This window comes from Zootoca vivipara, chromosome 15 (genome assembly GCF_963506605.1).
Source record: "Zootoca vivipara chromosome 15, rZooViv1.1, whole genome shotgun sequence".
Classification (NCBI taxonomy): Eukaryota; Metazoa; Chordata; class Lepidosauria; order Squamata; family Lacertidae; genus Zootoca; species Zootoca vivipara.
The window spans coordinates 28,663,795-28,676,175 of record NC_083290.1 but is presented as its reverse complement, the minus strand read 5'-3'; the positions used below and the strand labels follow the sequence as shown (position 1 = coordinate 28,676,175).

At 44.1% G+C, this 12,381-nt stretch overlaps 1 protein-coding gene across 3 annotated transcripts in view; it reads left to right on the top strand.

Annotated features, from left to right (window-relative positions):
* Window positions 1-610: 610 nt before the first annotated feature.
* The window catches only part of CADM1 (cell adhesion molecule 1), a 282,413-nt gene continuing 270,642 nt past the window's right edge, over window positions 611-12,381 (top strand). For 2 of the 3 annotated variants that reach the window (XM_060268443.1, XM_060268442.1), the window contains exon 1: window positions 612-946. In XM_060268443.1, the coding sequence (XP_060124426.1) occupies window positions 673-946 (274 nt within the window). In that variant the 5' untranslated portion in view covers window positions 612-672. Of the gene's footprint in view, window positions 947-12,381 lie in introns of all 3 variants that reach the window. The other variant, XM_060268441.1, reaches the window with a different exon arrangement.

The following is a 12,381-nucleotide window of genomic DNA, read 5'->3' as shown; positions in this document are numbered from 1 at the left end:
CAACAGAAAGGGAGAAGCTGTGTTTGCTTGGCCTTGGGGATTGCTTTACAAGCTTCTTGTTTCCTTCCCTACACATTTCTTGCGTCTGCTTCATATTTCCTTCCTTTCTTTAAATGGTGGTTTGATCTTTCTTCTGCATGGTACGTTTTGCAATTATCTACCGTAATAATTTATAAGGTAAATTCTCTATCACTTGTGGCCTGGATCAGATAAAAGTTTTGTTCGTTTGTTCTTATAACCCTTCTCGTGAGAGCTTTCTGAAATCTTGCAAGATCTCACAAAGTGCATGAGATATCAGAGGATTTCAGTGAGATCTTGTTGCATTTCCCTGGAACCTGCTGTCAAAGAAGACCACGCAGGCGGCGGAGCTGCTGGCGAAAGGGAATGAGCGCAGAGCTGTGTGTATGTCTACGAGAGACGCGTTATTACTATGCAGACCACGCCCCCTCTTTGCAACACTCCCCTCCTGCCCGCCTTCCCATTGGCCGGCGAGGCACGAGGCGGCCGGGGCTGGCTGGGCCCGCTCTCCGCGCCTCCGCCGCCTCCAGAGTGCCGTTGGCTCCGCCCCACGCCCCGCCCGCCCGCGCTGACGTCGCCGCATCTCATTACGCGGCCGGCTCGCTCGCGCTGCTGTTCCGGGGGGCGCTGCCAGAGCCGAGCAGGTGCCCGAAGATGGCGAGCCGGAGCCGGAGCCGGACTCGGACTCAGGAAGAGCGGGAGAGGCGGCGGCAGCAACAGCAGCAGCAGCAGCACCACCAGCAGCAGCATCATTGCTACCAGCCCGGCCTCGGCCCCTCCGCGCCTTCCTCCTCCTCCTCCTCGCCGCCCCTCGGCTCGCCTTCGCCCCCCGCCGCCTCGCCGCCCTGCGGGGCCCTCACGCCGCCCTCGCCCTCCCTCGTCCTCCTCCTCCTGGCCGCTGCCGCCGCCGCCTCGCTGCTCCCCACAGGTAGGCACGCAGGAGGGCGAACCGGCAGACGGACGGCACCTCCTCGCTCCCGCACACTTTCGCCTGGGGCGCTTCCCGCCCTCGCAGGGAGAGGGGCGCCCCCTCCCTCAGCCGGGTGTGTAAGGGGTGGGGGCTCGTCTCCCCCCCCCAGGAAAGAGGGGTAGGAGGGTGGTCGAGTGCTCCCCTCCCTCTTTCTTTCCCCTTCCTCAGTTTCCCTGCTGGAAAGGCTGACTCGCTTTTCTATCCTCTTTTCACTCACACACAGACACACAACTCCCAGTCATTGAAGGCTGTCTCCTACACACGCATACCTCCGTTTCATTCGGCTCCTTCATTGCTCTCCTGCTGCAATCCAAACCTGCTTGTGGCTTTTCTCTTTTATTTTTTTCCCTCTCTCTCCCCCTACTTCCACTTTCCCCATGCTTCTCTCTCTTTCTTTCCGTGTCTTCTTCGGCCATGGACTATTGTTCTCCCCCCCCTCTCCGTGCACTGCAATTCTCTCCACCACCACCCTCCTTCCCCCAAATTCCTTTTAGGATTTTCGGTTGTCTCCTCACTCCACCCCCCCCCCCGTGTTTCCCTCGTAAAACTGGTCCTCCTTTTCTCTCTCCCCCCATCCTCATTGCATCCTTTTTCTCTCTGCCCCCCTTTGCTACACACACACACAGAGACACACGAGTATTGACTTTGCTTGTCCCCCTCCCCCCCTCTCCTCGCATGTCGGATCTGGAGCTTGAATCAGTTCTTCTCTCTGCCTCTTCTTTCTGCTCTGCTACAATATAAATCTACCCTTCACATTCTTGAGCATTGTTCTTTCATTCAACCCCCCCCCCCATATTTTGTAGCTGCAATATCAGCTGAAACGTTCCTGTCTCTTCTCTCATTCCCCCTTTCATTGACAGCCCTTGGAGTCTAGCCAAAAGCCTTTTCCAAGCCTGCCCCCCCCCCGTGAATCTGTCCATTTACCTCCCTGCCCAATGTGATTTGTGCTTTCTTTCCATCCCTTCTTTTTCTCTCTCTGCTCCCACACCCCGATTCCTTTTCTTGTGCTAGTTTCTACTTTTTTGCTCCTTCGTTCAGACACAGCTCTTGCTATCACTTCTCTCTTCCTTTTGCGTATTCCGTTAAGGTTCCCTCACATCGATCGTCTCCCTTTCTATCAACTCAGTGGAGAATTCCTCTTTTTTGCTTTTGCCTTTGTCACTAAAGTGTCCATGAGCCCCACACCAACTCCCCATGGCCCCTTAGATGGAGCCAACTACAGTTCTCCCCTTGCCTTTCAACCTGAAGTTGTAGTGTCCTTTCATTTTGCTTTCATGTCTGTTGTTCCTGCCTGTCTCCCTCTCTGTCTCTTTCTCCTTGGTTTGCATGTGAAAACCTTTTCTCTAACTGCCGTTCCCCACTGAGATATGAGGGAGTTACCGCAAAAAGGGGGCTGCAGCAAAGGAGGGGACTCCTCTTGCATGTGCACCCCCCTGCCTGCGTGCATGTGTGTGTGTAAGTGCACCCGTGCTTGGATTTGCTTTGTGTAGTGATTTGTGCGTGTTGAATCTTCAGTAGTTGATCCATGGCTGTGTTTGGATTCAGCAACTGCCCGCCTCCTGAGGTTCTCCCGCAGGCTTCTCCAAACCTCCTGCCAGTCCATATCTTGCAGAGAGGAAAGGATTTGAGGGGCTTGGCTTGAGGGTGGTGTTGGTGGAGGAAAGGGTAGTGTGCGCGCACTGTCTCTGCAGTGGCTCCCGTGTGTTGTGCTTTGGCAAATGCTGAAATTTAAAAAAAAAAAAAACCTACACAAGATCTCCCTGTTTCCTATGTCCCTATTGCAAACATTTTCTGTTCCATAGCAGAGTCAGTCTTGGCACGGTTGGAAAAGAAGAGGGCAGTATTTGCTTTCAATAACAAAGAGGAGAGAGGAATCACTTCGCTGTCAGATCGTTCTTTGCTTTGGTTCAGATAATGCTGTTTGCTGATTTCTCTTTACCTACTCCTTTCCCTTTCCTCCTGTGGAAAGAATTGTGGGGCATAGAGAGAGCAGCTTGACGTTGCAGCTTGCCTCCGGGAACTAGTGGAGTGACAAGAACAGCAACAAGTGAAGGGTGGGGGGAAGTGGGGTGGGGTAGGAGAGGAACAACCTCCCCCCTCCCAGCTTTGCAGCAAATGAATCCCGGTCAGAGCTTGAACCTTCAGCTGGGATGTGCGCTCAGAAATGCTTTTATCTCTCAACTGATTATTGGCTTTTCTTGTTTTTCATTCCTCTCTCAATACATTTTAATATAAATATAATGTGGAGTTGAATAAATTGTATTGGGGTGGGCTAAGCTCTTGTGATATACCCATATTCAATGAAGAGCTTTTGTTTTAAAAGTAAAATGTATTACATGATCCAATTTGTTCTATACACTGAGGGTGGACTGAATTAATAAATGGGAATTCCTTTCAACCTCATTTTTCCTGTGGTGTGAATTGTAAAATTCTAAATTTATGAGTGAAGGTGGTAGACTGGTTCGGCAGCTCCTAATCTGTTGGTTTCTGTCTTGGATATATCAAAGTTCTGGTGACCGTATGTGCTGAAAGAGCACATTTATTTTGACAGAACCTCTGCCTTGAAAATAGCAGATATGTGAGGGTCTGTTTGTGATGTATAACCAAGGTGAGAGTGGGCAAGTAGTGTGGGTGGGGAAGGAAAACCAGAAGGTGGTATGTGAATTATATGTTTTGCAGCCAGAAAACAGGAATGCACACGGCCACTTAACTGGTAGCAAAATAGCCTTGTTGAGGAGTCATTCTAAGTAGCAGCAGGTCTTAAGGTTTTTTTTAAATGAACACAAGAGTTTACCTTCTTAAAAGAGGACCTGTTTACTTCGCAAAGGAGGGGTTGTGTGCTTTACGGTCCATGTCAGAGCTACATGAAAATTCTGTTGCCTGTTACCATGGAAGCAGCTTCTTTCTCTTACATATCTTACAGCCTAACACTCGTTTTTTTTAAAGCAAGATTTTGAACTAAGCAGCACTGGTTGGTGTGCTTGTGGCATCCTTTTCTTCATTTTGGCATGCACCCAGTTTTAAATGCACGCCCAAGTAGCAAAAGGCTGTTTTATTGAAGCACAAGTGATGCACTCATTGTCTGAATTGATGCATCTTTTTCTGCAAATTGCAGACAAGGCTTCGGTTAGAACTTCCTTGTTGAGAACCTGTTGGTTTGGGGGCAAAACTTCCTATATTGTTTTGCTACTAATGGTTAATGGAAGCCCCTTTGATGTTAGCTGTTGGTTCTTTGTTCATACCAAATACTTTTTGCACAGTCGATCATTTTCTTTAGAATTCAGTGAAAGTTGGTTAACATGGATTTTCTTTGAATACAGTAATAGGTGAGTGAATTTGAGTGAAGAAGTAGCCCTGAGGCACAAGTACTTAGTAGTGACTTGTCTCAGATTTCTGGGTGCTCTGCAAAGTAACGGCCATCTCATTGTTGCATCCTTTCTCCCTCACATCCCCATTCTTGAACTGGGTGGCAGCAGGGGGGGGACACTTCTCTTGTGTCAGATTGCATTGATAAAATATCCCTCATTAACGCCACTTTATATTTACAGTGTGTCACTGGAGATGTACAAGGCCTCATTTACTGACTTGTGTGACAAGAGCATCTAGCATTATTTGCCCAGGACATTTTGGACTAACAACAGAGCCATTGAGTGATCCATTGAATTTAACTAATACGAGAACGGTGGGGAATAAAAGCGCAGGCAGCTCTCTGGAACAAAGAGCTGTATTCATATGTATGTTGTACATGCTTTATCAAGTTCTGCAGAATAGCCCCCTTGGAAAGGGGTTGGGGAAGGAGGAAGAGAGAAAAAACTGTTGTCACTTTCTGTTCATTATGCTGGCTCTGCAAACCTTCCATTGGAACATAATGCCTTCCAGAGTGATGCGATCGTCCTGATGCTGAATGCTGACTGCAACAAAGGTGACACTTGCTTTTTCAAAAACCGACAGTGTTCTAGAAGGCAGTTCTGGTGCTGGAATTGTTTTGGGTAGCTGACTGAAGAGCGGAGCGTAGAGAGACATGTCCTTGGTGGTGGCTGATCTTTTGATCATAAGATGGTGAAACAGAGATGTCACTTTAGCATGATGCCTGTCAGCTTTCAGTGCCAGACATTCAATATGCTCAGACTCTGAGGCAGTTTATGTAATTATCTTGGTGTCTTCAGTTTTAAAGGATTTTCTCCCCCCCCTTCCACCAGCTGGTGATTCTCGTGTTCAAGAGTGAAACTATAAAACGGCCCCTGGTTTTATGGGATTGCGCTGTTCGTGTTCCCACTCTCACACCTCTTGGTTTTAGATAGCATAGCAAAACCAATTCAAGTCATTTGTTCTAGAGAACTGGACCACTAAGCAATAGCCACCTTCAAATAAAGTTGCTTTTTGTCATGTGGGCATGAATGCACAATTTTTCTCGCAAACGCTTAATGCTTCATTCTGCCAGTAAAATAAGAACATGGGCAAAATTCGCAGTGAATATAATAATATGGCAACTCTCTTAAATGATGGCAGGTTCCAATACAGGTCACAATTTGGACGAAGTAAATTATGTTTGAAGGTTATACAAAGCAGAGTTCTTTCTGTTTTCTGTTTTCTTTTTCTTTTTTAAAGTTAGCCTGTTTCCGTAAATTAAAGTGTTTTCTCTAATGCAGGCATATCCAACTCCCAAGAGACTGTGATCTACTCACAATATAAAAAGACTGGCTGTGATCTACCCATTGTCATTGCCAGGAGTTGCTGAGCCTTTTTAGGGGAGGTTTGGCCAAAGGGGATCATTAAACTTCATGCCGTGATCTACGTGGGACACCCCCGCGATCTACCGGTAGATCAAGATCTACCTGTTGGACATGCCTGCTAATGGAACCCTCAGCAAGATAAAAAGTATCCAAACAGTGCCATAGAAGAAATGTGACTTGCTCTTGCATTGGGTATTTATTATATGGAGAGCACCACAAAGAATCAACTGTTGCAGAACTGAAAATTCACCAGTCTCAGCCTAGAAGCCATTTGTCTAGAAAAAAAAATTGGCAATCAGAGTTGAAAGTGACTGTTCTAGAAATGATCTCTGGCAAAGCATTTGTTGCTTGTCTTTGTCAAGCACTTGCCTTTTTGCCTACAGTCTCTTATTTCTAATGCTGATTAAACATTCTGTTAACAAGACCTGTGAATGGAATTGTCTTTGAGATTCAGCTCTTGTACAGTACTCATCTTCCTGACCAGGAAGCAGCCTTACATATTTAAGCCCTGTTTTCTCTGGGTACTGCAAGGATACTACAATTCAGCAGTGGGTCTTGACCTATCATTTGTGAAGGCTTCAAAGCAAGTGGCTGTTTTCAATGGAGACTTTTGCAAGCTCTTTTCAGAGGTTGATAGTTTTTGTGTTCTTGATGGCTCCTAGCATAGAAGGAATTTTTATGCTGGTGGAACATACAAATCTCCTGGGTTCCCATGGTCAGATGGTTTTCATTGGCCTCCTTCCCATTTGGTTAACCTGGTCCTGAAGTCACTGCTGCATAAGTTAATTCTACAGAAGTTGTGTAAAGGAGAGAGCTTTTCCGATAAGCTCCTGAAATAGTACGATAATCAGGAGTGTGCTCTGGAGCATGTAGTAATTGCAGCACAAAAAACGATTCAAGCATGGGTAATTGTAATGGGGATAGGTAATGTTAAGACTTGGTTTAAAATAAGCTGGTAACTTTAATATATGCATTTCTATAGCACCTTTCATCTGAAGATCGCTGTGCTTTACAGTTAATTAAACTTCACAATGCTTCTATGAGGCTGAAAAAGGAAATATTCCAAGTGGTATCGAAAAGCAGTCACTACTGGGGTGGAACACAGCTGCCGTTTAACAGTGCATGGTAATCCAACATAGCACTTTAGAAAGGATAAAACTTTTTAGGGTGTGATGCAGAAAGATCTTGCCTACACAACAGGATTTTGGTATGGTCAGGTGTCCCTTTACCTTTACCTTTACGATGTTACAAAAAAATGTCCTTTACAGTGTGCTAGTAGCAGTGATTGTGGCCCTGGGAGAGGATGCTTTTAGGGCCATGTATTTTGGATGGATGGTATGTAATCAGTAACTAAACTTCTGCAGATGACATAATTAAACTCAGTTTTTCACCTTTTTGTGGTAGCTACTTTTTTTATCATTGAGAGGTGCATAATTAACTTTTTTTTGTATCTGCCCTTGCTGTTGAGGTCCATTGAGACCTAAAAGCACCATATTAGCACCTCACTATGTTATTGTGTTCAGGTAAGTTTTATATTTCCCAAAATCTTTGGGTGTTTGCCAAAAGCTATGGACAGCTCACTTCCCTGGCCAAGCTTGTTACCTTTGGTTAGACTTGATGACAAAAGTTATTAATTTTATGGCTTTAATTTCTGACTCACTCTTCCACCTCTCTCTGAACAAGGCAGGACCACAAAAGTAACATGTTAATTGTGTCAGCATTTAGAGGATAGTTCCCCTATCCCGTTTTCGTCATGGAAGCGTGGTAAGGGCATAGCTGTCAACTTTTCCCTTTTCTCGTGAGGAATCCTATTCAGAATAAGGGAATTTCTCTTTTAAAAAAGGGGAAAGTTGACAGCTATGGGTAGGGGAGATAACAACATACAAGTTTAGTTGTCTTCTCCTGTTTCTTTACCATCAGTGGGTGCAGTTTGTGTGATGTGTGGTGCAGAAATGTATTTTCATATAATTAACAGCCATCCCTAGGGATTGCTGATGTCCGGATACTCCAAATTGGTCATTTAATAGTGTACCAATTGTAATAGGATGGCACTCGGAAACTGCTTTACATTTAGTATTGGGTTGGCGTTGGTTCATTGCTTTGAGGCTTTCTTTGTTGCCTTTGCTCTTTGCTGCTTGGTTGTGTAAACATTAAAGTGCTTTTGTTTCAAACATCTTTTTTTGTTGCTTCAGGAGTGAATGGAGTCTTGCCCTTGTTCCCTCTGGGCAGGGCTGGTTCGATGATATGTTCTGCTGGGGCAGCAGTCTGTAGACATGGTCTCTGCCCTGTTACTAAATGACAGTGCTGTGTGAGAGACTGGGTCAGCCTCTAACCCAATGTGTGCATCCGGTCAGAGTTAATAAAATGTATTTTGCCTTGGATCAGGCGTGCTGTTTCATTCCACATCAAAGACTGCCTATTTAAATGCTATTACCATCCTGTTTGTGTGCATCAGAAATGACTTACCTAGTAATTTCCTCAGTGTTATGCATATACTATGTGCACTTTGTTGATGGGGTTTGGGCTGACTCGTCTGTAGAAACACAATAATTTTACCTCTCTAAAGTGCCTTTACATTTCTTTGGCTACATCTTGCATTTTGAGCAAAATAGGTTGGAGCACTCTGGTATTCACGTCTGGAATACAGTGGAGTGTCTTACAGCACAGACCGTTTTTCTTCCACTCCTTGATGCTTGGAATATGAGTGTATTCTGAAAGCTTTGTAAATCAGTGTATCTATTTCAGTTGGGTTGGTTTCGGGTACTGTATATACGTTTTCATTTATTTATTTATACTATTTTTATATCACACCTTTCCTGTAAGGTGCTCAAGGCAGCATACATGGTTCTCCTCCCTCAATTTTATTCTCACAACAACCCTGTGAAGTAGGTTAGGCTGAGGGATAGTGAATAGCCAAAGATCACTCAGTGAACTTCATGGGTTTGTACAGTACTGTGATCTACCAAGTCTTCTACTGACACGCAAACCACTGGACCACATTTGTCATGGCTGTTAGAGGTACATAGATTGAGTACATTAATTGTTGAATCTTTTAAGTCTTTTTGGTGAATCCTGGAGACAGCACTTTGGTACAAAATAGCCAGTGAAACTTGCCTTTGTCTAGTACCCTTCAGTCTAAGAAGTTGCATGTTGTATTTAGGTGTGGTTCCGGTAACTTTAGCACTGTGCTTCACAATTGGCTGGAGTCATAGTTCCTAGTTTCTTTAGAGCAGGAATAGGGAACCTGTTCTCTGGGTGTTGGATTACAGATCCCCTTAGCTTACTCAGCATGTCCAGGGAGTTGTAGGCCTAACAACACCTGGAGGGCCGCAAGTTTTCCATTCCTTCTTTGCAGAACTTGAAGGAACATTTAATTTTAATTTCTCCTGATAGTTGCTAGTGATTATGCAGTTGGTTATAGGCCCATGCCATGTTTAGCAGAGCTGTGGGTGGTCGTGGCTGAGGACTGAGATTGGAAATTTCCAAATGCTTCATCTGAAATATGTAGGCATAAGTGGACTGTACAAAGCAGTTACAACCTCCATGGTCTGTGATGGAGTGTTGATGTATGTCCATCTCTGTGTACTTGGATTCTGATGCAGCATATCTTAAGAGACCAAGGTCCTGGTCTATTGTTTGTGTAGTTGGGACACAGCATAGACAACTGTAGAAACTGTTGTAGTTTCTTAAAGCTTTGGCAAGAGTCAATGCAGAAGCTTGGGTACTTTTTATAAAGCAGATTACAATATATCTTAAAATTGGCAGTTTAGCTCAACAGATGATTTTTTATTCTGCTTTAAACCTTCTGTTTTATCTGAAGAAGTGTGCATGCACACGAAAGTTCATACTTATGACAAACTTAGTTGGTCTCTAAGGTGCTACTGGAAGGATTTTTATTTTATTTTTTGTTTCGACTATGTCAGACCAACACGGCTACCTACCTTAAACCTTATATTCTGCTTTATACTGTAAAACTAGTTGAGGCCCGGTCTGAGCTCATCAACTGTGCATTTTGTATACAGTATTTGCTGCTGTCATAAGATGCAAAGTCCAGCTTGTCTTTCTATGCAATAATGTTTGATGGGGTCTAAATGTTTTGCCTTCAAGTTTCCTGGTACTTCCAGGATTTTGTACATGCTTTTGACGGTAGCAGTAAGTAAGCATGTGGATGGTGGTTGTTGAGGGTGAACTTCCCTCTGTTCCCCCCTTAAACTTTTAGTTCTCTGTTAAACAGGTTGTTGGTCACTGTAAGGGCTGTTCCTTTTGTTTGTCCCAGAGTATTTCTTCTGCCTTCTATTCTGTACACAGCAGTTCACTCTTGTTTAGGAGTTTAATCAGGCTTCTGGAATATCACTTGGATGATGCTTCCCAGCTGTCTATTGCACTTTCTCATTTGTATTTTTTCCTCCTACAGCACAATAAGTAACTCATGTTCTGCTGGGTTCAAATGCCTTACCCATGCCTCTTAAAAAGCTAAAGGGACCCCTGACAGGTCCAGTCGCGGACGACTCTGGGGTTGTGGCACTCATCTCACTTTATTGGCCGAAGGAGCCGATGTACAGCTTCCATGTCATGTGGCCAGCATGACTAAGCCGCTTCTGGCGAACCAGAGCAGCGCACGGAAATGCTGTTTACCTTCCCGCCGGAGTGGTACCTATTTATTTACTTGCACTTTGACGTGCTTTCGAACTGCTTGGTTAGCAGGAGCAGGGACTGAACAACGGGAGCTCACCCCGTCGTGGGGATTCGAACCGCTGACCTAGGCTCTGTGGTTTAGACCACAGCGTCACCCGTGTCCCTTACCCATGCCTCTTAATGAAGTGCAATTTCCAGTTTCCCCGAAGTGATGCACTTGGGTGATTGGTCAAGTTGAGAGTTTATCTTCTCTGTCAATCATTTGTGAAGACCAACTTGCAAATCTTTTGTATAAAAGGTACAAAGCTGGCTTCTGCTTAACTACTTGTTCATAGAACATAGTGGAATTATTAGTAAGCTATTTTTGCAGGAAGTATGTTGGATAAGCAGGGGAGCTTGGAGGGCTTTGATTTAAAGGGGTGTATGATATAGCAGGAAGCAGCAGGAAAATCAGTTGAACTAGCCAGTCACATTTCTTTGTGGTCAAAGATTCCTCAGAGGATGGAGGAAGAACATACTGAAATTCTTTATTTGAAAGTTGGAGACTTCAAAGCTACCCAAAGCACTTAATTTTGCTTTAAATAGCTCAACTACATTTGTGTTGTCACTTGAAAGGTTCAGGTAGTGATTAGCTTTCTTGACACTGAATTGTTCCTGCTTTGTTCCTTTCTTGTCAACATCTAACATCCCAAAGATGAGAGGGAGCTCTGGAAAAACAACCACCATTTGGCACTCATATTGGCAGCCACTGAATAATCTCATGTAGGAGCAGGAGGAAACACCCTTCGAATATCTCTTAGTGGACACAGGCTTTATCCTACATTGGTTTCGGAGTCTGATACTTGCAGTAGACATAAAAATTTAAGTAGGTTAACATGATTTTTTGTTAGGGCCGTTCAGTTTTAATCCCCGTTTCCTGGCTTTTGGATAGGCAGTGCAAGCTTTTGAGTTTAAGGCTGAACTGCTATACACACTTACTTGGGTCCCATTGAACTCGGTGAGGCTTACCTCTGAGTAAATATGCATATAATTGCACAGTAGGAATCATCAGGCAAAAAATCAGCTAGGAGGTTAAAGGCAGTTTCATGTTAGAAAGATGGAGATTTCTCAAAAAAGGGGAAGGACAGCAAAAATTAATGCACCAGTTGAGATAATTGGAGATAAACAGATATGAAGTAAATCTTTTGATACTGTGGTTTAGCACTTTAGTATGTGCATTGTTTGGGGATGTTACTTAATTTTGTGACTGTTACCATCTGTTCAGAAACTTATGATGGGCTCTAGAAGTCAAACAAAAGCTGCAGTAATATCCCAGCATATTAGGAAGTTTTGTGGAGTTGAATGAAGCTTCTTCAAATATCCATAAGGAAAAATGCTGAGTTTTAAATATATATTGGCCAGTGAAGTGTATGGAACAACAACAATACAATACAGAATACAGAACAACAACAATACAGAATACAGAAGCCTGTCCTATTGATTCAGCAGGTTGCAAGCTGGTGTATTGGTAGTTCTGATACATGCTTGGATGTCAGTATTCTGCTGATACCAGTAAATAAAAATGTTACTCAAATTACACTGACATACAGTAGTTTAGTACAGCACAGTCCAGCCTTTGTCAACCTGGTGCTCTTTAGGGCTGCCATATGCCCTCTTTTTCCAGGATGTGTCCTCTTTTTAATGGATATGTAAAATAAGAGTCATAGCAATCCATACTTAAAAGCAGAAGTTGGCAAATGTGTCTTCTTTTTTGCTCTTAAAAATATGCCAATTCTATTTTCTGGACTACATCTTCTTTTAGCCCCAGTCTGTGCAGCTCTGCTGGCTGAGGCTCATGGGAATTGTAGTCCAGAGAATTGCACCAGGTTGGTGAAGATTGCCTTAGTCATTAATGGAGCTGCAAGAAAACCCCAAAACAACCTCCAAAGGCCTTGAATTTGAAACATATTTCCAGTCCAGTTCTTTGAGCTGTACATTGCTTTATATTATCTTGGTTTATAGGAAGTTGTAGTGAGAGAAATGGGT